Source organism: Oncorhynchus mykiss, chromosome 13, assembly GCF_013265735.2.
Source record: "Oncorhynchus mykiss isolate Arlee chromosome 13, USDA_OmykA_1.1, whole genome shotgun sequence".
NCBI lineage: Eukaryota > Metazoa > Chordata > Actinopteri > Salmoniformes > Salmonidae > Oncorhynchus > Oncorhynchus mykiss.
The window spans coordinates 34,811,425-34,838,462 of record NC_048577.1 but is presented as its reverse complement, the minus strand read 5'-3'; the positions used below and the strand labels follow the sequence as shown (position 1 = coordinate 34,838,462).

At 42.0% G+C, this 27,038-nt stretch overlaps 1 protein-coding gene across 1 annotated transcript in view; it reads right to left on the bottom strand.

Annotated features, from left to right (window-relative positions):
• LOC100136181 (syntaxin 1B) overlaps positions 1 to 27,038 on the bottom strand; it is a 61,490-nt gene that overhangs the window by 5,805 nt on the left and 28,647 nt on the right. The window contains 6 exon segments of the mRNA NM_001124457.1: positions 7,569 to 7,642; positions 16,073 to 16,147; positions 20,467 to 20,524; positions 20,526 to 20,532; positions 20,535 to 20,566; positions 22,954 to 23,028. Of these exon segments, the coding sequence (NP_001117929.1) occupies positions 7,569 to 7,642; positions 16,073 to 16,147; positions 20,467 to 20,524; positions 20,526 to 20,532; positions 20,535 to 20,566; positions 22,954 to 23,028 (321 nt within the window).

Sequence of the window (27,038 nt, the reverse complement as noted above, 5' to 3'; positions counted from 1 at the left end):
CTTCCCATCAATTTTAACCATCTTCCCTGTCCCTGCTGAAGAAAAGCAGGCCCAAACCATGATGCTGCCACCGCCATGTTTGACAGTGGGGATGGTGTGTTCAGCTGTGTTGCTTTTACGCCAAACATAACGTTTTGCATTGTTGCCAAAAAGTTCAATTTTGGTTTCATCTGACCAGAGCACCTTCTTCCACGTTTGGTGTGTCTCCCAGGTGGCTTGTGGCAAACTTTAAACGACACTTTTTATGGATATCTTTAAGAAATGGCTTTCTTCTTGCCACTCTTCCATAAAGGCCAGATTTGTGCAATATACGACTGATTGTTGTCCTATGGACAGAGTCTCCCACCTCAGCTGTAGATCTCTGCAGTTCATCCAGAGTGATCATGGGCCTCTTGGCTGCATCTCTGATCAGTCTTCTCCTTGTATGAGCTGAAACTTTAGAGGGACGGCCAGGTCTTGGTAGATTTGCAGTGGTCTGATACTCCTTCCATTTCAATATTATCGCTTGCACAGTGCTCCTTGGGATGTTTAAAGCTTGGGAAATCTTTTTGTATCCAAATCCGGCTTTAAACTTCTTCACAACAGTATCTCGGACCTGCCTGGTGTGTTCCTTGTTCTTCATGATGCTCTCTGCGCTTTTAACGGACCTCTGAGACTATCACAGTGCAGGTGCATTTATACGGAGACTTGATTACACACAGGTGGATTGTATTTATCATCATTAGTCATTTAGGTCAACATTGGATCATTCAGAGATCCTCACTGAACTTCTGGAGAGAGTTTGCTGCACTGAAAGTAAAGGGGCTGAATAATTTTGCACGCCCAATTTTTCAGTTTTTGATTTGTTAAAAAAGTTTGAAATATCCAATAAATGTCGTTCCACTTCATGATTGTGTCCCACTTGTTGTTGATTCTTCACAAAAAAATACAGTTTTATATCTTTATGTTTGAAGCCTGAAATGTGGCAAAAGGTCGCAAAGTTCAAGGGGGCCGAATACTTTCGCAAGGCACTGTAGTTCTAATGTTTGCTATCAAAGACTCTGCATATTACCTGGTCATGGTGGGGACCAAAACAGAGGTTTTAAACTACTTGAGTAGTTTAAGTAAGAACCGCTGTCTTAAAATGATACTTTTTTACATGTATTTTTTATTATCACTCTTTGTACAACACATTTTTATATGTTAATTCATCTGCAGTGCAAATGAAGACTGCACACTGCATCAGCAGTAACTATCATTTCCTGGAACAAAAAAAGGTTCTACCTCAAACCAAAAAGGGTTATCTTAAGGGGACAGCCGAAATAACCTTTTTTGGAACCCGTTTTTTCCAAGTGTAGCTATGGTGAGGATGGAAGAGAGGCTGGAATTTGTGGCAGTGAGTCAGAGGATCAGGTGGTTGAGAGAGTCAAGATTTTCAAATGACAGATGTCCTTTCTGGCCACCTCTGAAGAACATTGGTTCAGAGTGCGATTATCTGAATTTCAAATGAATGAACATTTGGGTGGTTTAAAAGAAAAGTGTAATTTTGAAAAAGGCACAATTCAGTGCACAGCTTGAATGTTTAGGTGGGAATTATTATTTCAGTATTTGATAATAATTCAAATACTGAGATATATATATGCTCAAAAATAGGGGGAATTATATTATTTTATACTAATACAATTGCTCATCGAAAGAGATGATTTTGTTCAACAAGTATTTTTTTTTGTGACTCACGGCCTCATGGGTGAAATGTTATTCATATTTTTCATTAATTCATAATTCCTAAACATATATATTTTTTAAACCTGCTGAAAATCTACATCAAATGGTTTTGTTATTTTTCAGTCTTCTGTTATGTACACTGAACAAAAATATAAACACAACATGTAAAGTGTTGGTCCCGTGTTTCATGAGCTGAAATAAAACGTCCCAGAAATGTTCCATATCCGCAAAAAGCCATATTTTTCTCAAATGTTACGCATAAATTAGTTTACACCCCTGTTAGTGAGCATTATAGCATTTGTCAAGATAATCCATCCACCTGACAAGTGTGGCATATCAAGAAACTGATTAAACAGCATGATCATTACACATTACACAAGACAATAAAAGGCCACTCTAAAATGGGCAGTTTATTCACACAACACAATGCTATAGATATCTCAAGTTTTGAGGGAGCGTGCAATTGTCATGATACACTGCAGGAATATCCACCAGAGCTGTTCCTAGAGAATTCCATGTTCATTTCTCTACCACGTCGTTTTAGAGAATTTGGCAATATGTCTAACAGGCCTCAACTGCAGACCACGTGTAACCTCGCCAGCCCAGGACCTCCACATTCGGGTCCTTCACAAGCGGGATCGTCTGAGGGGAGGGACATGGGTGCTGAGGAGTATTTTTGTCTGTGATAAATCCCTTTTGAAGGAAAAAAACTAATTCTGATTGGCTGGGCCTGGCTGACCATTGGGTGGGCTTGGCTCCCTCCCAGGCCCACCAATGGCTGCGCCCCTGCCCATTCATGATTAGGGCCTAATTAATTTACTTCAATTGACTGATTTCCTTATATGAACTGTAACTCAGCAACTTTATTGAAATGGTTGCATGTTGTGTTTATATTTTTGATTAGTATATATACAGCTGAAGTCGGAAGTTTACATACACCGTAGCCAAATATATTTAAACTCAGTTTTTCACAATTCCTGACATTTCATCCTCATAAAAATGTAGGAACCCCACAGTTAGGATTTATTTTAAGAATGTGAAATGTCAGAATAATAGTAGAGAGAATGATTTGATTTCAGCTTTTATTTATTTCATCACATTCCCAGTGGGTCAGAAGTTTACATACAATCAATTAGTATTTGGTAGCATTGCCTTTAAATTGTTTAACTCGGGTCAAACATTTCGGGTAGGCTTCCACAAGCTTCCCACAATAAGTTGGGTGAATTTGGGCCCATTCCTCCTGACAGAGCTGGTGTAACTGAGTCAGGTTTGTAGGCCTCCTTGCTCGCACACACTTTTTCAGTTCTGCCCACAAATCTTCTACAGAATTGAGATGATCAGGACTGTGTGATGACCACTCCAATACATTGACTTTGTTGTCCTTAAGCCATTTTGCCACAACTTTGGAAGCATGCTTGGGGTCATTGTCCATTTGGAAGACCCATTTACTACCAAGCTTTAACTTTCTGACTCATGTCTTGAGATGTTGCTTCAATATATCCACATAATTTTCCATCCTCATGATACCATCTATTTTGTGAAGTGCACCAGTCCCTCCTGCAGCAAAGCACCCCCACAACATGATGCTGCCACCCCCGTGCTTCACAGTTTGGATGGTGTTCTTCAGCTAGCAAGCCTCCCCCTTTCCTCCAAACATAACTATGGTCATTATGGCCAAACAGTTCTATTTTTGTTTCATCAGACCAGAGGACATTTCTCCAATAAGTACGATCTTTGTCCCCATGTGCAGTTGCAAACCGTAGTCTGGCTTTTTTATGGAGTTTTGGAGCAGTGGCTTCTTCCTTGCTGAGTGGCCTTTCTCAGGTTATGTTGATATATGACTTGTTTTACTGTGGATATAGATACAGTACTTTGTATCTGTTTCCTCCAGCATCTTCACAGCATCTTGCTGTTGTTTTGGGATTGATTTGCACTTTTCGCACCAAAGTATGTTCATCTCTAGGAGACAGAACGCATCTCCTTCCTGACCGGTCCTATGGTGTTTAAACTTGCGTACTATTGTTTGTATAGATGGGCATGGTACCTTCAGGCATTTGGAAATTGCTCCCAAGGATGAACCAGACTTGTGGAGGTCTTGGCTGATTTCTTTAGATTTTCCCATGATGTCAAGCAAAGAGGCACTGAGTTTGAAGGAAGGCGTTGAAATATATTCACAGGTACACCTCCAATTGACTGAAATTATGTCAATTAGCATATCAGAAGCTTCTAAATCATGACATCATTTTCTGGAATTTTCCAAGCTGTTTAAAGGCACAGTCAATTTAGTGTATGTAAACTTCTGACCCACTGGAATTGTGATACAGTGAATAATAAGTGAAGTAATCTGTCTGCATGTCACATTCTGACCTTTATTTCCTTTGTTTTGTCTTTATTTAGTATGGTCAGGGCGTGAGTTGGGGTGCGCTGTCTCTGTTTGTTTTTCTATGTTTGGTTTCTGTTTCGGCCTAGTATGGTTCTCAATCAGAGGCAGGTGTCGTTTAGTTGTCTCTGATTGAGAATCATACTTAGGTAGCCTGGGTTTCACTGTTGTTTTGTGGGTGTTTATTTCCGTGTGTGTGTTTGTCGTCACACGGTACTGTTTCGATACATTTCACGTTATCGTTTATTGTTTTTGTTCGAGTGTTCATTTGTCTTTATTAAAAACATTATGGACACTTACCATGCTGCATCTTGGTCCAATCCTTACTCCTCTTCTGACGAATAGGAGATCTGCCATTACAGAAACACCAACCAACAGAGGACCAAGCGGCGTGGTAAAGGACAGCAGCAGCAGCAGGAGAGGCAGCGATATTTTTGAGAAATGGACTTGGGAGGAGATTTTGGTCAGCAAAGGGGAATATCGCTGCCCCAAAGCAGAGCTGGAGGCAGCGAAAGCAGAGAGGCGGCATTATGAGGAACTAGCACGGCAGAGCGGCTGGAAGCCCATGAGGCAGCCCCAAAAATGTCTTGGGGGGAGGCACACGTGGAGTATGGCGAAGCCAGGTAGGAGACCTGCGGCAACTTCCCGTGCTTACCGGAGAGCGAGAGGGACCGGGCAGGCACTGTGTTATGCGGTGGAGCGCACAGTCTCCCCAGTGCGTGTGCATAGCCCGGTGCGGTACATTCTAGCTCCTCGTATAGGCCGGGCTAGAGGGGGCATCGAGCCAGGTGCCATGAAGCCGGCTTTACGCATCTGGTCTCCAGTGCGTCTCCTCGGGCCGGCGTACATGGCACCAGCCTTACGCATTGTGTCCCCGGTTCGCCAGCACAGCCCAGTGTCACCTCACCGCACTGGCCTGGCTACCGGGAGCATTCAATCAGGTAAGGTTGGGCAGGCTCGGTGCGCAAGAGCTCCAGTGTGCCTGCACGGACCGGTCTATCCAGTGCCACCTCCACGCACCAGCCCCCTGGTGGCAGTCCCCTGCACCAGGCCGTCTCTCCGTCTTCTGCCTACAGGTGTTCCCGCCTGTCCAGCACTGCTAGAGCCTTCCTCCTCTCCAGCGCTGCCAGAGTTTCCCGTCTGTCCTGAGCCGCCAGAGTCTCCCGTCTGTCCTGAGCCGCCAGAGTCTCCCGTCTGTCCTGAGCCGCCAGAGTCTCCCGTCTGTCCTGAGCCGCCAGAGCCTCCCATCTGTCCTGACCCGCCAGAGTGTCTTGTCTGTCCTGAGCCGCAAGAGCCCCCAGTCAGCCAGGAGCCGCCAGAGCCGCCAGTCAGCCAGGAGCCGCCAGTCAGCCAGGAGCCGCCAGAGCCGTCTGTCAGCCAGGACCTGCCAGAGCCATCAGCCAGCCAGGAGCCGCCAGAGCCGTCTGTCAGCCAGGACCTGCCAGAGCCGTCAGCCAGCCTGGAGCCGCCAGCCAGCCAGGAGCTGCCAGAGCCGCCAGTCAGCCAGGAGCTGCCAGAGCCGTCAGCCAGCCAGGAGCTGCCAGAGCCGTCAGCCAGCCAGGAGCTGCCATAGCCGTCAGTCAGCCAGGCGATGCCAGAATCGCCCTTCACTCCGGAGCTGCCGGAGTCTCCCACCTGTCCGGTGCTGCCGGAATCTCCCGTCCATTTGGGACCCATGGCTAGGGTTCCCAGTCGGAGGTTGGCGGTGAGGGTCGCCGCTCATAAGAGGCCACGGGGGCGGCTGAGGAGGCGGACAAAAACTGTGGTGAAGTGGGGTCCACGTCCCACGCCAGAGCCGCCACTGTGGACAGACGCCCACCCAGACCCTCCACTATAGGTTCAGGTTTTGCGGCCGGAGTCCGCACCTTTGAGGTCACGTACTGTCACGTTCTGACCTTTATTTCCTTTGTTTTGTCTTTATTTAGTATGGTCAGGGCGTGAGTCGGGGTGGGCTGTCTATATTTGTTTTTCTATGTTTGGTTTCTGTTTCGGCCTAGCATGGTTCTCAATCAGAGGCAGTTGTCTCTGATTGAGAATCATACTTAGGTAGCCTGGGTTTCACTGTTGGTTTGTGGGTGTTTGTTTTCGTGTGTGTGTTTGTCGCCACACGGTACTGTTTCGGTTTTTGTAGATTTCACGTTATCGTTTATTGTTTTTGTTCGAGTGTTCATTTGTCTTTATTAAAAACATTATGGACACTTACCACACTGCATCTTGGTCCGATCCTTACTCCTCTTCAGACAAAGAGGAGATCTGCCGTTACACTGCAAACAATTGCTGGAAAAGGTACTTGTGTCATGCACAAAGTAGACGTCCTAACGGACTTGTCAAAACTATAGTTTGTTGACAAGACATTTGTGGAGTAGTTGAAAAACGAGTTTTAATGATTTCAACCCAAGTGTATGTCAACTTCCGACTTCAACTGTATATAAAGTGTAATATTGGGGTGCAAACTCAAAATGTAATACATTTCAACTCTATCTCTGACATGGTACAGGTGTCTTCATTTTAAAAGCCCATAACCATGTGTGTGTGAGGTGTTTCAAAGTATATTTGTTTTAACTACCAACAAACACTTTGTGCCACAATTGATAATGGTTGGTAATTGAGCAGATTGACAATCTTTCACAATTCTATTCAGAGAATGTGGTGGCGTCATAATTTCACTTCATATTCAAAGAACATACCTTTGGTTTTTGTGTTCCTCTAAAGTTAACCAAGGCTTTTAAATGTGGTCCTAGGGGAAAGATAATTAGTCCTCATACAGACGTCATAACCTAATGAATCTTTATTTGAGAATGAAGCTTCATTCACCATCCCCGGTTAATTTGAGAACTGGTTACAACCCAAGGGGGAGGACCTACCCCAAGCCAGCGGAACATATATCCTAATCTTTAATCGTTCGTTTTTAAGCCCCTTTCTCACATGGCTTTTCTAAAACTCTTGATATATGCCAAGTTGTTTAATCTTAAAAGTACATTTGAATATATCTTTCATAGCTTCATTCTTCGGTGCTACATAATTGCTTACTTCATCCTTGAAATGACATGATCAATCTAACACATTTTCTATCATGTCAAAAGACAAATGTATGTCAATGAGCTTTTACATTCAATGGTGCATGACGGTCCATGGTCATGAAGGCCTTAGTAATTCCCGCTTCATAGGGGTATCCCTTAAGTCTCCTACTATATGAAGATTTATACTCTACGCCTAATTGGTGGTATTCTGGGTAGGCATCAGACCACATGGTTACAATAACAATATATCTTTAAATGTCAGACCTGTATTCAAATAGTATTTGTTTTCGTTTCTTTTTCAAAGCCAAGTCTGCAAAAGTGTAGTTGGCAGAAGGCTAAACTGGTGGTGAAGCCATGTATTCTCCGTCTTTATGATACACCAGCAGCTTTGTGTTTGATCAACACCTTTTTGGTACTTGGCATCTCCTCAGTGGATGTGCAGAAGATACGAGCGAGTGACTCACCTGTGTCTTACGAATTCGCAGGTCTGCAGATGATCTGTTCAGCCCTTCCTCCTGCTCAATGCTCTGCTCGATTGCTGGGAAAGAGGCAAGAAACTGTGAGAAATAAACAATGGAACCACCAAACAAACAGAAAGGAGATTCCCCCATCTTCCACTGAACTTCAGTCAGTAAACCTCTCCACCAGAGTCTGGTACTTTCTTTCTCTATTATCCGTTATTTTACCAGGTAAGTTGACTGAGAACACAATTCTCATTTACAACAACAACTTGGGGAATAGTAGGGGGATGAAAGAGCCAATTGTAAACTGGGGATTATTAGGTGACCATGATGGTTTGAGGGCCAGATTGGGAATTTAGCCAGGACACCAGGGTTAACACCCCTACTCTTACGACAAGTGCCATGGGATCTTTAATGACCTCAGAGAGTCAGGACACCCATTTAACATCCCATCTGAAAGACAGCACTACACAGGGCAGTGTCAATCAATCACTGCCCTGGGGAATTGGGATATTTTTTTAGACCAGAGGAAAGAGTGCCTCCTACTGGCACTCCAACACCACTCCCAGCAGCACCTGGTCTCCCATCCAGGGACTGAACAGGACCCAACGCTGCTTAGCTTCAGAAGCAAGCCAGCAGTGGTATGCAGGGCGGTATGCTGCTGGTACTATAGCTAGCATGCTAATATGCTAACATTATGTCATCTTGGGTGGAGCAACGAGTACTGTATGTCATGTGGAATATGCTAATGCTACAATTACATATAGGCCCAGGCCTGATGATACAATTCTACTATTTTACAACAGATTTGTAAAAATAAAAAAAAGGCATTTTAATTAATGAGGCATCATACAGTACCAATCCGGTAGGGGAATTCAGACCCGAGTTATGCGCGTAAATGGAACCGAATCCCTTTTTATGCACCTTTCTCTCTAGGCGTTATCGTGACCTTGAACATAAGCATGAGGTAAAGTATGTGCCAGCCAGCTATTCGTTTGGGGTGGAGATCATAGAACTGGAGGTGTGGCAGAGGTGTGTCTACCGGTACGCTGTATTCTGATCTTGACTTGATTCCCTCCTCATTCCACCGCCTTTACGCGCAAAGACATCATTAATAAGGTCGAGCAAACTGTCAGCTCCAAGTGGAAAGATATCTACTTTACAAATAGAAATAACACCAATCTTCATGCACTATCACTTAGAAATTTATAAGAGCTATTGATAAGACCTAGGTAAATTAATCATCCGTTTGGATTAGGGGATTATAAATATACAGTGCCTTAAGAAAGTATTCACACCCCTTGAAGTATTCCACATTTTGTTGTGTTACAAGCTTGAATTCACACAATGTACCCGTAATGAAGTGAAAACATCTTTGCTCATTTATTTAAAATTAAATAATGAAATATCTAATTTACATACAGTAAGTATTCACACTGCTGAGTCAATACTTTGTAGAACCACCTTTGGGTAAGTCTCTAAGAGCTTTCCACAGCTGGATTGTGCAATGTAAGCACCTTATTCTTTTCAAAATTATTCAAGCTCTGTCAAATTGGTTGTTGATCATTGCTATACAACCATTTTCAAGTCTTGCCACAGATTTTCAAGACGATTTAAGTCAAAACTGTAACTAGGCAACTGAAGAACATTCAATGTCGCCCTTGAAGAAAAAATATGTGGAAAATCACATGATTTCACAGGAAATTTCATGTGTGAAATCATATGAAAACCTGTGTTCATGGAACACTTCACCTGTGATCACATTTTCACGAGTATCACAGGTTGCTTTACATGTTGTCACGTTATCACATTAACTTCCCACAAGATCATGGAAATGTGTTTTTGTAGCACGTATGTTCACGTGAAATGTACGTGGTTTTTCCGTTAGAGCCTCTTGGTAAGCAACTCCAGTGTGGATTTGGCCTTATGTTTAGGTTATTATCCTGCTGAAAGGTGAATTTATCTCACAGTGGTGTTGGAAAGGAGACTGAATTAGGTTTCTTCAATGATTTTGCATGTGCTTAGCTCTATTCTGTTTCTTTTTATCCAAAAAAAAATCCCTCGTCCTTGCAGATGACAAGCATAACGTGATGCAGTCACCGCCATTCTTGAAAATATGAAGCGTGGTACTGTACTCAGATTTGCCCTAAACATAATACTTTGTATTCAGGACAAAAAGTACATTTCTTTGCCACATTTTTTGCAGGATTACATTAGTACCTTATTGCAAACAGGATGCATGTTTTGGAATATTTTTATTCTGTACAGGCTTCCTTCTTTTCACTCTGTCATTTATGTTAGTTTTGTGGAGTAACTACAATGTTGTTGATCCATCATCAGTTCTCTCCTATCACAGCAATTAAACTCTGTAACTGTTTTCAAATCACCATTGGCTTCATGGTGAAATCCGTGAGCGGTATCCTCCCTCTCTGGCAATTGAGTTAGGAAGGGTGCCTTTATCTTTGTAGTGAGTGGGAATATTAAAATAAGAATTTGTTCTTAACTGACTTGCCTAGTTAAATAAAGGTAAAAAATATATATATATATTGAAACACCATCCAAAGTGTAAAAATGTATAACTGCACCATGCTCAAAGGGATATTCAATGTCTGCTTTTTTTTTTTTACCCATCTACCAATATGTGCCCTTCTTTGCGAACCATAGGAAAACCTCCCTGGTCTTTGTGGTTGAATTCACTACTCGACCCTTACAAATAATTGTATGTGTGGGGTACAGAGATGGGGTAATCATTTTAAAATAATTTTATGTGACTTGTTAGGCACATTTTTAGTCCTTACTTAGACTTGCCATAACAAAAGGTTTGAATGGTTATTGACTCCAGACATTTTCACTTTGAATTTTATTAACTTGTAAACATTTCTAAAAACATAATTCCATTTTGAGATTATGGGTATTGTGTGTATATCAGTGACACAAAATCTGAATGTAGTCCATTTCAAATTCAGGCTGTAAACACAACAAAATGTGAAAAAATTCAAGGGATGTGAATACTTTCTGAAGGCACTGTAGGCCATTTTCAAAACGAGAATTTGCAGTCACTCTTTAAATCAAAATGCATCAAAAAGGAATAGATTTCCTAAGTATGAATCCATAGTGGGTTGCTGACCATAAACCAAACATTATTTTCCAGTTGTGTTCTAAATGTGATTTAACGGTGTAAAATGCCCTCTGTGCATTTGATTTGGATCGACAAAACAGAGAAATAGCAGGATTTTGGGATGTCAAATTGCCAGCTTATGACATACCATCTCCTTTTGAACAAATGCAATGTTCCCAAAACTATAAAACATTGATCAAAAACAACACATTTGGGGTATTCTGCCAAGCCCCTTTTAAATAGAGGCAATGTCCTTAAAAAGCTTTTGGAAAAATAGATAATTCCTGACACATACTTATGGACAAATGTTGGGTTTCTCACAACTACGAGATAATGTGATTCCCAATATAATCTATTGTGTACTGTATGTGATTATTCATCATTTTACGTTGGTTTTCTCTCTGTGTGACCTTCCCCAAGAGCATTTCCGAGAACAATAAAGAGAAAATGGAGAAATAAAAGAATGTCAAACGAAAGCACCAGATGTAAGGACCTATTATATCACCCATAGTATAACATTTGCATTTGTGAATCATCTATGTAGGCTTTATAAGGGCTTCATTAAGCTTCATAAGATTGTCAATGTAACTGCGCAACCCTTCCTCACAATATCTCCCACCTCTCAAACTTTTTTGGGCTCCCAAGTGGCGCAGCGGTTTAAGGCACTGCATCTCAGTGCTAGAGGTGTCACTACAGACCCTGGTTCGATCCCGGGCTGTATCATAAGTCCCATAGGGTGGTGCACAATTGGCCCGGCATCGTTTGGGGTTAGGGGGAGGGTTTGGCCGGTCACATTGTAAAATAAGAATTTGTTCTTAACTGACTTGCCTAATTAAATAAAGGTGAAACAAATCAAAATAAATATTCCAGATTAATTGTCTTACCATATCGCGCCTACTCTTCCTGTAATTTTTCTTTATGACTACTGTGCGCCCTGGTGAAAGACACAGTGCTCCGCTGGTGTCTCAATAAGCTAGGCCCACTTTGAACCCACCTTAGATCAAAAGCAAAGGAGATTTCCATATTGCTGATTGGATGTTTTGTTGCTGCTGCATGGTGCCCAATGTCCCATCACCATTCATTACCTTTGATAGAGGAAGCCCTCTCTCGGCAGCAAAGTCTTTTATAATGCAATTTAGAAGAAACAACCAGATGAGTGGGAGTCGTCTAGATTATTGGACTAAAATAAAGAACGAAGCTAGAGGAATGTGACTCAGCGCCATCGAGTGAGTGGTTTCCTATCTGGCTTCAGAGTGAGCTTATACTTCAAAGGAGATTCGTCTAAAACTCCTACTGGTATTTGAATTCACGCCCCAAAATCAGACCTCTTGTGCACGTTTGTATAGTATCTTAGTGGTGGTCTATCAGCAGCGAGTGTGTTGGACACTGAGATGTTTGAGATGTTTGCCTCGTGGTGCTTCAGGTATTTTGATATCAACTACATATAATAAGTATGATTTGTTTTAGTTTGTGTCTGAAATGATCGATTTTATGTTATGTATTCTTGACCTATCTGCGGTCTTGTATCTTGTGTAGTGCACCTGTGGTAATGTGGATAATGCAGGGAATCTATAGCGTATTTACCCACAGCATCTGCGAGGTCATACAATATCTATGCATGATGGTTTCCCTATCGTTGCATAACTTCCTGATCAATCTAGAGAATCTACCGTACAGTTGAATCGTTGAATCGGTAGTTTACATACACTTAGGTTGGAGTCATTAAAACTAGTTTATCAACCACTCCACAAATTTCTTGTTATTAACAAACTATCGTATTTTTTAGCAAGTCAATCTACTTTGTGCATGACACAAGTAATTTTTCCAACAATTGTTGACAGACAGATTTTTTAGCTTATAATTCACTGTATCACAATTCCAGTGGGTCAAAAGTTTACATACACTAAGTTGACTGTGTCTTTAAACAGCTTGGAAAATTCCAGAAAATGATATCCTGGCTTTAGAAGCTTCTGATAGGCTAATTGACATAATTTGAGTCAATTGGAGGTGTACCTGTGGATGTATTTCAAGGTCTACCTTCAAACGCAGTGCCTCTTTGCTTTACATCATGGGAAAATCAAAAGAAATCAGCCAAGACTTCAGAAAAACAATTGTAGACCTCCACAAGTCTGGTTCATCCTTGGCAGCAATTTCCAAACGCCTGAAGGTACCATGTTCATCTGTACAAACGATAGTAGGCAAGTATAAATACCATGGGACCACGCAGCCATCATACCGCTCAGGAAGGAGACGCGTTCGTTCTGTCTCCTAGAGATGAACATACTTTGGTGCAAAAAGTGCAAATCAAACCCAGAACAACAGCAAAGGACCTTGTGAAGATGCTGGAGGAAACAGGTACAAAAGCATCTATATCCACAGTAAAAATGAGTCCAATATCGACATAACCTGAAAGGCCACTCAGAAAGGAAGAAGCCATTACTCCAAATCCGGCATAAAAAAGCCAGACTACGGTTTGCAACTGCACATGGGGAAAAATATCGTACTTTTTGTAGAAATGTCCTCTGGTATGATGAAACAAAAAATAGAACTGTTTGGCCATAATGACCATCGTTATGTTTGGAGGAAAAGGGGGAGGCTTGCTAGCTGAAGAACACCATCCAAACTGTGAAGCACGGGGGTGGCAGCATCATGTTGTGTGGGTGCTTTCCTGCAGGAGGGACTGGTGCACTTCACAAAATTGATGGTATCATGAGGATGGAAAATTATGTGGATATATTGAAGCAACATCTCAAGACATCAGTCAGAAAGTTAAAGCTTGGTAGTAAATGGGTCTTCCAAATGGACAATGACCCCAAGCATGCTTCCAAAGTTGTGGCAAAGTGGCTTAAGGACAACAAAGTCAAGGTATTGGAGTGGCCATCACAAAGCCCTGACTCCGTTACACCAGCTCTGTCAGGAGGAATGGGACAAAATTCACCCAACTTATTGTGGGAAGCTTGTGGAAGGCTACCCGAAATGTTTGACCCGAGTTAAACAATTTAAAGGCAATGCGACCAAATACTAATTGAGTGTACTTCTGACCCACTGGGAATGTGATGAAATAAATAAAAGCTGAAATAAATCATTCTCTCTACTATTATTCTGACATTTCACATTCTTAAAATAAAGTGGTAATCCTAACTGAATTTTTACTACGATTAATTGTCAGGAATTGTGAAAAACTGAGTTTAAATGTATTTGGCTGAGGTGTATGTAAACTTCTGACTTCAACTGTATCTATAGTGGTGGATCTATGGTTGGTCGGCTACCTACCTACAGTATAGCAGCGCTCCCCGGTGAGGCACTTCCTCTGGCTTGCTGCCTACTGCCTTTTCATTTTTCACTGTGTCATGACTCAGCTGATTTGCATAATAATTCCAAGGGGGGTCTCCTTAATGTGGTCTTAAACAAGGGGTTTACCTGTCTTTCAGTAAATATCAACACTCTACATGGCTGGTTGAAAGGTCATTGATCATTGTTGTTCTGTTGGTTAAACACTTTGTCTGACTGGATGAGACAGGAGCTGCTTCTCTCTCCTGGACTGCAAAGCTACCGCATGACATACTGTACAAGGAAGCAGAGTAGTAGCATAACGTAGCATAGCGTAGCGGTCGCCTGTAAACCTGAGGCGATCTTTCACACGAGGTCTGATGGAAAATGTTGCATTTTTGGAGCACAGTGTATAATGCACTTGGCATTCAATTCATCTGAATGTGATTACCTTTTCTGTACTGATGCTGGTTTAATGCACTATTCAGTGTATTTGGAGGCTGAAGAGGTAGCTTCTTAGTTTACAAACTAGACTGGTGAGCAACTGTAAATGGTAGTTCTTACATTGTAAAATTATAATTTTCAATAAAATGCTATTGAATCATATGAGGCACAAGAGAGTATTCCTAAGAAGAACGCAAAGCCTGAAATATAAATTGCTACACCATCAAGTCCTATTACAGTTTTTAAAGGGCATTTTTCAATTCTCACTTTATTAGTTATTAGGAAATGGCGAGCAAAGCAACATATTGCACCTAGATCCAGGCGTCAACTGATATGCGACCTGGCATGCTGCCAGTCTGAGGGCAGAGGCTGGAGGCAGAAGGCGTTTGGATGACAAGAGTGATGTCAGCTCCATTGCGGCTTTGTTTTTTTACAATATGCCCTTTGGGGGGATCACCAGAGACAACCTATTTTCTACAGCAAAACCCCCAGAAGTATATTCTCTGTTCTCCACTGTACACATAACTAGGCAGCTGACGAGCTGATTTAAATGCCAAATGATTTATATATATTCATGTGTTCACAGTGGGTAGGGTTGAAATGTATAGTAATGCTACTGTAAAAAAAAAATATATATCATTTGAGAGTCAACTGACAAATTCTGCAGTTTTTTCTGTATAACGTCGAATCAAAGAGCACCCAAGATTTTTGAATGCTCTCTGTTTTGATCTTTACGTCCTACTCAATTATATTATAAATCTACCCCGCGAGAGAGAGACGATTGTATTAACAAACGACATCACAGATACGTTTCAAACACGTACTTGCAAGACTGCAGTGTGATCCGTGTAGTCAACGTGTGCAAAAATGTGTCCGTATGTTCGAGATACGGACGGAAAATTATAACATGTCTGCATCGCGCATTTGCATATGCCAGTGTGAATGGGATGTGTGTTGGGGCGAATGGTTGGATGGAACTCCCAGATAGATGGTTTCACTGCCCGACCGTCACACATTCATGCAGCAATGCCCTTGAACCATCATGGCTTGAATTGTTCCCTGTCGATCCAGTTAACATTAGCCCGCCTAAGCTTTGCTCTTAGCTATAATTCTCCCCTCATTAAAAATACAATTGTTGTAGATGATACTCTGACCCCAGTTGACTCTTGTCCTTAACAAAAGTCCCTGAGACGCTCATTTGACGTTATTGCAGGGGGGCCACTAGATGTAGCAAATATCGTCATTTTTGTTCATCGTAACCATTTTGTTTTAGGATGTTGGGCCTGAAATCATGGGGACTCCATTGAGGACAAACACTCTCGGATTTAAGGGTCTGATAAAGACTAAACATTGTCTTGTGTTTTTATTTGCGCTATAGTAGTCTGCTGTGTTGCCTTTACATAAATGTCTTCATTGGCTTTTTCTGACCATTAGTGTTCTAGTCAGGTAATCTAATGAAGCAAGTGTTCTGGCTCTGAGCAAGTGTTTAAGTAGCGGGTTCAGTATGAAAATGGAAAGGATAAATAGGGTAGGTTTGACATCATTTCCTTCGTAGCCAAGAGGTTCCAATCTTGTGTTCAACATCTAGCGTGGACAACTTAACGCCGTGCAGCGTTGGTTGACATGGTGTTTTCCAGTGTTTCACACAACATTTTCCATTTTCATTTTATATTACCTTTTAATTTTGAGCGAACTTTATTGGCTGTCTTCTTGATGTCAGCTGTGAGGTCCTCCAACTCCTGCTTGGTCTCTGAGATACAGAAAGAGAGGCAAAATTATGCCATGCTCAACATTGTGTTCCATGTTATACCATTATGGCAACAATATTCAGTTATCACAATTCCCAACCTGTGTCAATCACAATATCACTGGTAAAACAACTTAGGTTGTCAGTAAATGAATGTATTGTATGCGAGTGATATTGCAAATGTTCTCATGTATGTATAACAGTGTGCAAACATACTAGTGGGTGAATGAAAAGTGGTATTGTATGTGAAAATCAGTTTTATTCATCAGTTTATTATCTAGACAAAGAATATGGGATTGTGTAGGTTGGAGTGGATGAGTGTGTGTGACAGTGTTTAAGCCTGTGTGTGTGTGTGTGTGTTTGTGCGTGTGGGACTCAGCTGCAGTGTTTGGGCTGATTTATTACCGCTGCAGTGCCATTCATTCAGTCACTGGAAACCAGCTCAGCCCTTTCTGTCTCCCCTCCCTCCCTCCCTCCCTCCCCCCCCCCCCCCCCCCCCCCCCCTCCCTCCCTCCCTCCCACGTACTTCACTTCCTACCTCATCCTCTCCTTCCTTCGCACCTGTAATTCCCTCAATCCCTCCCTTCTCTCTCGCCCACCTCCGCAAACACCCCAACACTCTCATCTAGTCTAGAGCAAAAGTCTGTTTTTCCAGAGCACTCCACTAACAAGAGGAGTCCTAACACATCATTAACTTGTAATAGAAACTCATATGCATAATTTGTTTATCTACAACAAATGTATAACGTCTACCCATGATTATAGATAACTAATGAGTTAATTGCCGGCATGTTTCTCTCGTGTTGTAATTTGGCTGTCGGCTCATTAAGATAGTTTGTGCTTTACCTCAGATAAGAGTTTTCACAAGAGTGCAGCACCTACATCCGCTGGTTCATCTTAAAACATGTGCCTCGTACTTCAAGAATCATAAAGAAACATATCTAATTCTGACGCTTGGAAGTACCTAGAACCTAAAAGAATCTAGAACCTAAAAGGATTCTTCGGCTGTCCCCATAGAAGAACCCTTTGGTTCCAGATAGAACCGTTTTGGTTCCATGTAGAGGGCTCTACATTGAACCCACCTGTAACACACCTGTAACCAAAAAGGGTTCTCCTATGAGGAGAGCTGAAGAACCGTTTTGAAATGCTTTTTTTTTTATAAGAGTGTAGTTTAGCACTATTGAGATCCGGAAAGGTTTCAAATACATCATTCAACACACTAAAATAATATCATTTCAAATCAAATTTTGTGGTAGAAAAGGATATTCATCATACACAACAGTAAGCTACTACAATGATACAGTATTCTACAACTGCTCTACAGCGTTATTATATGCATTGAAATGTAGGGACTGTTCTGTCCATCACAAGTAAGTCAATGATATATTTACAGGAACCTTAGGATAACCAGTCATTTGCATACAGACAACACAGATAGGTAAATTACCTTTCAAAGTACTGTATCAGCAAGGAAAGCCATTGTAGATTTGTGATATTTGTTTGGGGTATATTTAGAGTCAATTAGTGCAAATGAACCTGTAATCACTGGGCACATTTTAGGTGCTATCAACAAACCAATCAGATGCTAACAAGCTCCTGTCTGCTACTTAATAGGTTAACACTGGATGCCTTGATTTTTGGGTTGCGTTGTGTTTTCAATACTGTGCTGTTTTTTCTGAGATTATGTCTAAATGTTAGTGTATTTAAGGTGTCCGGTAGCTACTCCACGCCTCTGCATTTGACCTGTCTATCGATTCTCCCAAAGCAAAAAGGGTCCTATGTCACTGAACTGGCAACTCATATTTGCACACAACGACACCTCTTTGTGGGTCAATACTGTTGTCTGGGACTAGCATCCGTGATCTATATTTCAAGACACAAGAGCTGGCTACAACACAAAGCCATTTCAGTTGAAAGATTTAGCTTTTGGCCTCTAAGAAAAAAAAAACGAACCCTTACCTATAAGGCCTTTACTTTTAAGACCATTTCCTGAAAGGTCCTTTCCTATAAGGCCTTTACCGATAAGGCATTTTATATGTGTAAGTGTAAATGCATAAATACTACAACTAAATAGCTTACTAAATAAGTTGGCTGCCGTGGCTGCCGTGTATTGTATTGCCTTCTGTTGACGGGTCCTCCCTGTCCTTGTGTTCACCCTGTGTGTGACGTGATAAGTGAATTCTGTGCTAACTGAAATGGAGTGATTCCTCAGGATTTCACTATACATTATGGAGATGCCCTTCGGCCATGATTGGAGAGAGGCATGAGATTTAAACATGTTCCGTTGCTAAGTCCAAGAATGATTGTTCCTTGTACGATTCACAATTCATTTGAAAATGGCAAAGTGTGACAGGGCAATCTGAATAACTACAGGCTACAGCGTTGGGTTTCCAAGTGATGATAACTGAAGATGATTTTTCAACACAGATTTCTTCAGTAAACAACTACACTTCCCAGCATGCATTATTCAAGGAAGTACACTGGAATGCATTTTGTATCATCCACTGACTTCCAAACATGATTTGGAATGGCTTGACGACCAAACGATTTGGATTGGCTTGACATAGGGAGAGGCCAAATTTAAGCTTTTGGTTCATTTTGAGGACATAAATGTAAGATTAAGCTAGCATGAATATCATAAAAAACAACAGAAACAGAAATATGCTGGCAATTCTGTAGGGACAACGTACATTACTGTCTGAGCTGGAAAATGTAATATAATCAATAATAACAGTGAATCTAAAGATATTATGTTTATGTGAATATATGTAAGCAATGATCTTCCTACTTAGACGCTTTAGGAACAAAGAAATGTTCCAAATGACCAGATTCCCCAAATGTATCACATAAAGAAATCCGACAACCTACACACACATAGCATAGCAACCACATACTTACTAGTTAAACCACCTGGGTGGATAACTAGTAACCAGTTAGCTCACTCACAAAAACTGAACTCCAACAACAAGTCCCCTGGAGCAAGTCCTTCATGAAGCATGCATCACAAGAAAAAAAAGGAGGGGAAATGGGGGGGGAAAAGGAAGGAAAGACAGACAGACAGAAAAAGACAGAAACAGTCCAACAACATTACATAAGATAAAACATGCATGTGTAGAAATTGAAATCAAATATTGAAATCATAAGGCAATTTTTTATTTTTTTTTAATGCAAAAACACATTGAGGAGCTACAATAAAAGTGATGTGAACGTGTGAGAAAAGGAAGTGAAATCTGAAGGATTCCGTGAGGACGGTACAGTAGGTATTGTGCCACTGCCTGCCCTGAGACTCTGGGTTAACCCAGACTAGAGGTTGTCTGACAAGGCCTAAACATTAGCAATGAAACATTCATTCACTCCAGTTGAGTCACTAGCAGCCTGGGTCACTGTGAACTCTAAAGAACATACTACACTCATCCCCTAACAACCGCACGGCCCTACAGCAGCACGGCAACAATGAAGGGGCCGTTTACTGAAACGTCTTTCACTGTACGTTCTTGGCTGACTGATTGTGGCATCTTTTGGGCCCTATTGAGGTTTTGACAAAATGCCAGACAGTCATCAGGGCCTAAAAGCAGTGGTTGAAGGTTAACAGGATTGGATTTCAATCAAATTATTGGTGAAAATACCATAGTATTTAAATATTGACACACATCTTCATGTCTGTTTTATACCATACTCATAAGTGTTATCCATGATAATACTTTAGTGCCCTTCTTTTTTTTTGAAGCCTGCCTCCAAACAACTTCATTTCATGTTAGGGCAAATGTATGTGTTGTCTTCATTGGCCGTAGGATTCAAATGTGTGTGATGATAAATGATAATATTGTCACAATAAACACACACAAAAAAAAAACGTTTCATTGAGTATTCAGTGAGTGTGGTGGTGAACCCTCGTCAACCAGTGGGTGGAGTCCCACCCTTGCAAATTCATTTGAGTCGTGTGTGTTGGCCGGGTGTGCGTGCGTGGGCCGGGTGTGACTCAGTAAGAGATGAGTGGGTGGGGTCACATTCACTGAGTGCGTGGGTGGAGTATCTCCCACAGGTATATAGCCAGGGTCACACACACACTTAAACCAATCTGTCTCCGCTATCTTCAGGCCCTTACTTACTCCCCCTCACAGGGACCTGAAAGGATTTGACACCAATACTAAACTGGAAAGCAATATTGAATTTTCTGGCATATCACGTCTACCTATCCAGTCCTGTCAGTGCAGTCCATGAGGACTGAGGGAAAGCTGTATGGAACTGGTATGGAATTGGGCCCCGTCTTAAAAGTATCCATTCCAAACTCATGGATGTGGCTCGTGGCCACCGAGACTTACTTTCGTCAGGGTTGGGCGCTGCCAGGATGGCGCTATGCTGCTTCTTGACCTGCTCCACATCTTCTGACAGCTTATCTATACAGACTCGGATCTCTTCCACCTGCACAGGGAGGGAGAAGGAGGGGGCAGAGGCAACATACACGAGGGCTTAATTCCTATACCCTTTAAATGAGTGTACTGTCAAATGGCCGTGGTCCAAGGGGCTTTTCCGTTCTAGTAATTCTATTTCTATGGAATTGACCAACCACAGCCACCCATGGAGAGGATGTGTGTATGGTGTGGGAGAGCTGAGGCCTCTGAACCTCATCATGGACCGGATTGCCTCACACACTCGATCATCGACTGACATGACGACCCAATGGAAGCACTTTTCTGATGGGTGGGAGAGCAGGGGAATCTCCATAAGTCCACATAAGTCAATTACTGACTGATAATTATCATCTCTGCTGGTTTAGGGTTGGGAGGTTTGATTCTTAGCCATCGTCGGGGGAATTTAGGAATGTTATTTAGTGTAAATGGTTTTCATACTGAGACATCACAGCGAAACCTGTTAACATACATACATACACCGGCAATAACATCTGCTAAACACGTGCATGTGACAAATCAAATTTGATTTGATTTGTAATACCTTATTACAGTATTAGCAATATATCGTCACATGTTGGGGATCAATATCTCTATCTAACATTTGTATGATACAAGACGGCCGCTGTTTCAATGGTGGGTGTTCAAACTCCTCCGAACCCCACAGAATGTGCAGAGGCGCCTGCAGATAATACATTTCCAAGAACTTCTGACTATCCCCTGAAATCCTGTGCAAAGTCAGCCTCAGCAGCCTAACCACACATTCTGCATTCATTCCACCTCTCCATCTGAATGGGTTATGTAATCCAATTCCCAATACAGATGTGTCAAAGGCAGATACAGACGTGTCAAAGTCCCCCTATTCTTGGCACTGTTTGTGGATATGCAGGTACTTTTGCAATGACTGTATGGATATGAGCATCTATGTGCTCTGCATTCCTATTCATTCTCTTCTCCATTATTAATAGCTCTTCCTATTGTTCTTTCTATGGGACAGAGAGTTCAACGACAATGGCTTGCGAGCTACTTCCGCAACGAAGCTAAGGCATACCGAATAAACTCATGCTTTATAGTGAATCATTGTTTAGCCCAGATTGAGCCAATTCCCCTTCCCCTATAGTGTTCACTTAATAGTTTTAGAGGAAAGCTTTGTAAAGCAGACAGATTCGTTTTCATTAGGACAGAGGAGTTGAGCCACGGCCCATAAGGTAGTGAGGAGCACAGCTAAGCCAGGCTCAATGACTGCACCCTGCCTGCAGCAGCAGCAGAGCTCTTCAAAGGCAGGTGTCCTCAATCCCAGCTAGCCCCTCGGGGACCCACTAACAGTGTCTACCTGGTCTTCCAGGCTTGATAAGATGCCTATCAAAAGACAAGGACCAGAGTTTGGGGATTTTGTTTGCGATTCATGGTGCTGTATTGCAGATAACTGGGTATCTGTTCAAGGTTTTTGCTTTAAAAGCCTTTCCAAAGAGAGAAAACAATTCCTCTGTGTAAAAAATGGAGCGGTCTTACACAAAAAATGAACTACTGGAAATGTTAAGCCACAGATTGTCTGTCCTCCCAGAAATGCTGGGACATTCTGTAGCCATATTGTCAAACATCCAGGGTGTTAATGTCTTCGTTAAGACTTAACACTCAGCGATAAAGAGTTCTGGCAGCATCTCCCAAGTATAAAATATACCTCCACTGATAGAGTTGATGGATTGACTGCAGTCTTATTATGGTAGGAAGAAGAGAAAGGTCACTCAATTTTGGCATATTAGGCAAAATAAATCACAAGAACCCCAGGGGGAGGGACTTAAAAGCTGTTGCACCCTCCACACATTGGTCTTTTAGTAGCTTTCCCCCACCATTGGATCGTCAGTTAGTATGCAAATCATTCCGATATCTTGTGTTTGAACACACCAATCATAATGTTGCTCTATTTGCATATCCTGCCCCTTCTCCTTTTCCTCTCATGGCATGTTCCTTGTTGCATAGGATGAATGTGGAAAGAAATTATGCTTAAGCACTTTCAATTTTGAACGATAAAGCTGAAGGTAATGTCACCAGTAGGCCTATTTTCTTTTAGTGTGTTTACATTATGTGGCCTGATGGCCCCCATTATAATATGGCATTAATAACACTGCACTTGGAAACACTAGTAAATGGGTAACACGTAAAACAGTAACACTTTAACTTTAGAGATATGGCACTTATAAGGCATTTACTACCAGTTAATTGCCAATTATGACCTCATGGCATTATGCATAGACCTTAATTAGTCAATTTTCACCCTTTTATTAAATACGACCTGCAGACGTGTGGATACAAGAAACTACCAGGTTAAGTTTGTAATAATGGTCATTAGGATATTTCGCATAACAAAAATGGCATGTATTACAGTTTTGTTGCACTGACCTGTTCGAAGAACTCATCCATGAAGTGATCCCGATCAACCTGGACAACTTCTTCATCATCATCGCTGTCCTTAGCCTAAAACAGAACAAATGAAAAACAAAATCAGTCCCCCATGCACTACACTGGCATATTGCTATTTATTGTTGATTGCGTATTTGTGACCTGTGCAAACCGCAGATAACACAGTATCACACATGGCTATAGATCTCTCCTAACTGTTGGAAGGGTAAGTAGTAAGGATGGAAGGGTAAGGGGTAGAGAATAAAAAAGGAAAACCCTTGTATCCATACTGCTAGGTGACCTGCATGGCAGCCATTTTAGATAAAGCTACAAAAAAGGCTTTGAAATATGTGTGTTATATTTGCGCTGTCACTTCAAACAGTTCATGGTATGAAAGGAATGACCCTTGACGGGAGTGAAGGGAGTGACCCTCAGCGTCTTACACAAAACCTCCTCGGCTTAGAGCGATGCGGGCTGTGTAAACTGACCTCAACAGGGTCAAGGACTAAGAGACAGTGAGAAAGAAAGGCTGTATACGAAGGTGTTGAAAATGGCAGGAGAATCGATGGAACACCTTACATTTGTGCTAAAAGAATAAAGATGTGTCCTCGGCTTCTTGTCGCGCTTAGCGTTGATGAATTGCCAGAGGCCCATGGAGAGGGCCTGAGGTGTGTAGTGTTGGCAAGGTGGAGCGTGGGCCGTCTGCCATTGCTGATATTAGGGGCACTAGAAATTATACACCCAACAAAAAAGGCAATAGATAGGCCAGAGATAGATCACCGTGTGTGTATGATCAAATTGATGAACTGTTTAGGCAACAGCTTGATGGGTATTTTGCCTATTTGCGCCAGAGAAGGGCATAGTATTTATGTTCAATAAACAGACAAGCAATAACAGCAAGCAGCAGTTAGATCTAGGGCTCTATTTAATCCGTAGTGTTGAAGAGCTGTGCTATAGCGCGATAGACATTAAAAGGCAATGTTCCCGCGTTAGCGGAGACTGCATTCACAGTAACCGCTACATATGTCGGCTCAATCGGAAATTACCTATACATTTCAATTACACTATCACGCTGAACCTCAGCGATATGGATTGAATCGAGCCCCTAGAGTGTTTTGTGACCTAATGGCAGCCATGTTGAATCACATTGTGAGGGGGAGAAGGGTAGACAAATCCATTTCACCTGGGGAAAAATAACAAACCGACAAGACCTCTAAAGAAGTCCACAACAGAAGAACAGTCATTGCTGAACAGCTTAGTCATAAACACAGCTAGTGGACAGCTATCTATAACTGTTGGCAAACAGAGAAATCTACAAAATGGCAGCCCTGTACTTGGGCACACTCTAGTTAACCTTTTCCCTTCACTCTCCATTGCTTCCTGTATTTCTTCTGGCCAGAAAAAGACAGGAGATGTAAGTCCTCTAAATCGCATCTCATGCCAAAACATACAGCAGCAGACATGTGTGTCGGGGAGGCAACGTTTTTTCATAGGCGCATATGGGAGGGAAAAAAAGCTCCAAGGGAGAGGCTGGATGCGTTGGGAGGCCTAGTCGAGTTGCTGAGTGTTGAACTTGAGCGCTGGCTCCCTGATTGTAACGGACAGTTAACTACGTCTCCAGCTGTTGGGGCTGGCTTTGCCTTGGTTAGGGTTTGAAACATTTCCCTCCAGTACCCACCTCTAACTAGCTAGCTCCACCTCGAGGCTGTGCAGTTCATGTTCCTGCCCTCTGTGCCCTCAGATGACAGTCACCCACTCTGCCTTGTATGGTATGCTGAGAGACGGTTCCTGGTTGGATCACTCACTGTCCAATGTAATGTGATGTTAGTGTATATGGGGTGTGTGTGACAAAGGATTAATATGACTTCAGTGCATGGAGTTTTGATATTGATACACACTGCAGTTCTTGGAGGACATGGCACCATTTAGCCACTTTGCTGTTGTTATGTTTTTTTCTCTTACCTCGTTGGATAGATTTTTTGTCATTTAAATGCTTTTCTGAAAAACATGTCATGACATGCCATTTTGTTAATTTCTTGCTCCATTTAAGCACATAATAGAGAATATGATGTGTTGAGTTTTCACAGTAGCGTTCAGGCTAACGAGCGGTGACTCACATTCGTGCTAACATTCACACAGGCAATATCAATGACCTACCATATTCGTATCAATTTCTAGCAATTATTTTCTGAAGTATTTAGTACCAGCTCCATTTAAATGGCCATAGCTGTGCAAAAAAAATATGCTGTGGTTATTTGATTAAATGACATGTTGCTCAAATTTGGGTTAATGACTAATTGGTTTCACCTCTACACATGATCACCAAAGAGAAAGATATATAGAATGTTCAATCAGAATAAACAACCGACAGGCTTCCACAGAGAACAGCGATTCTGACAGACTCGCCTGAATCAGTTTAGGTTCCCTTGGTTTTTATCAAAGGCTACAGATCTGGAACTGTGGTTCATCTGTGTGGTCTGTTTCATTCAAAAGGCCTTGGACCGGAGCATGTTGGAGTAAGATATGAACACGACTGACTGTGTACAATCAAGTGACTGTGGTCATACACGCATTGTGTTGTCCTCCAAGCTTTCATTGTAAAAGTGTCACGCCCTGATCTGTTTCACCTGTCCTTGTGCTTGTCTCCACCCCCCCTCCAGGTGTCACCTATCTTCCCCGTTATCCACTGGGTACTTATACCTGTGTTCTCTGTTTGTCTGTTGACAGTTCATCTTGTTTGTCAAGTCAACCAGTGTTTTGTCTCAGCTCCTGCTTTTCCCCAGTCTCTCTGTTTGACCCGTGCCTGTCCTGACACTGAGCCCGTCTGCCTGACCACTCTGCCTGCCATCCTGTTCCTTTGCCCCTACTCTGGATTCCCGAACTCTGCCTGACCTGACCCTGAGCCTGCCTGCCGTCCTGTACCGCTCCCCCACAACTCTGGATTATCGACCCCTGCCTGCCTTGACCTGTCATTTGCCTGCCCCTGTTGCTGTAATAAACATTTTTACTTCAACACAGTCTGCATTTTGGTCTTACCTGAAATGTGATACGGGTGTGGTTACAACAGACAATCAAAGTATTGAAAATAATAGGCATACAGATACCACCAATCTGGATAATGCGGTAGGTGCTTTTATAGGTGTAAAGAAGCAAGTAAAAACCATATAGCAGACATAGTAATATACTATGCTTGCGATATAACTGCAGTGTTGCAAGTAAATAATTTATTTGATAAGAGAGTGGCCTACTCCTAGATACTTTCCAATTAAGATAGCAGATTTGACCATGGCTCTTCTCCCCCGATTGCTCAGTTTGGCCAGCTCTAGGAAGAGTCTTGGTGGTTCTGAACTTTTTCAATTTTAGAATGATGGAGGCCACTGCGTTCTTGGGGACCTTCAATGCTTCAGAAATGTTTTGGTACCCTTCCCCAGATCTGTGCCTCGACACAATCCTGTCTCGGAGCTGTATGGACAATTACTTCAACCTCATGGCTTGGTTTTGGCTCTGACCTGTACTGTCAACTGTGGGACCTTATATAGACAGGTGTCTGCCTTTCCAAATCATGTCCAATCAATTGAATTTACCACAGGTAGACTCCAAGCAAGTTGTAGAAACATCTCAAGGATGATCAATGGAAACAGGATGCACAGGATGAATAAGGAATTTCTGTTTTTCAATTTAGCGACCATAGTTTCTAAAAACCTGTTTTTACTTATTCTGAGTAGATTGATGAGGGAAAAGGGTTATTTAATAAAATTTAGAATAAGGGTGTAACAAAACAAAATGTGGAAAAAGGGAAGGGGTCTGAATACTTTCCGAATGCACTCTATGTGGTAAACCACAAACAAATATTCATAAGCACACACACTTGCAGTATCACACAAAAGCATGTTGGCTTTATTTGAAAAGGCAAACACACATAAATGGATAAATGAACCTTAATCCTGATATGTTACAGAGATTAAGTGAGAAATATATATTTCCGGACTTTAAAAATATAAATTGTGATCGCAGAAAAATATAATATTACAAGTAGCTTTGATTGTAAAAGAGTTAGGTAACAACAAAGATATTCAGAATATCCA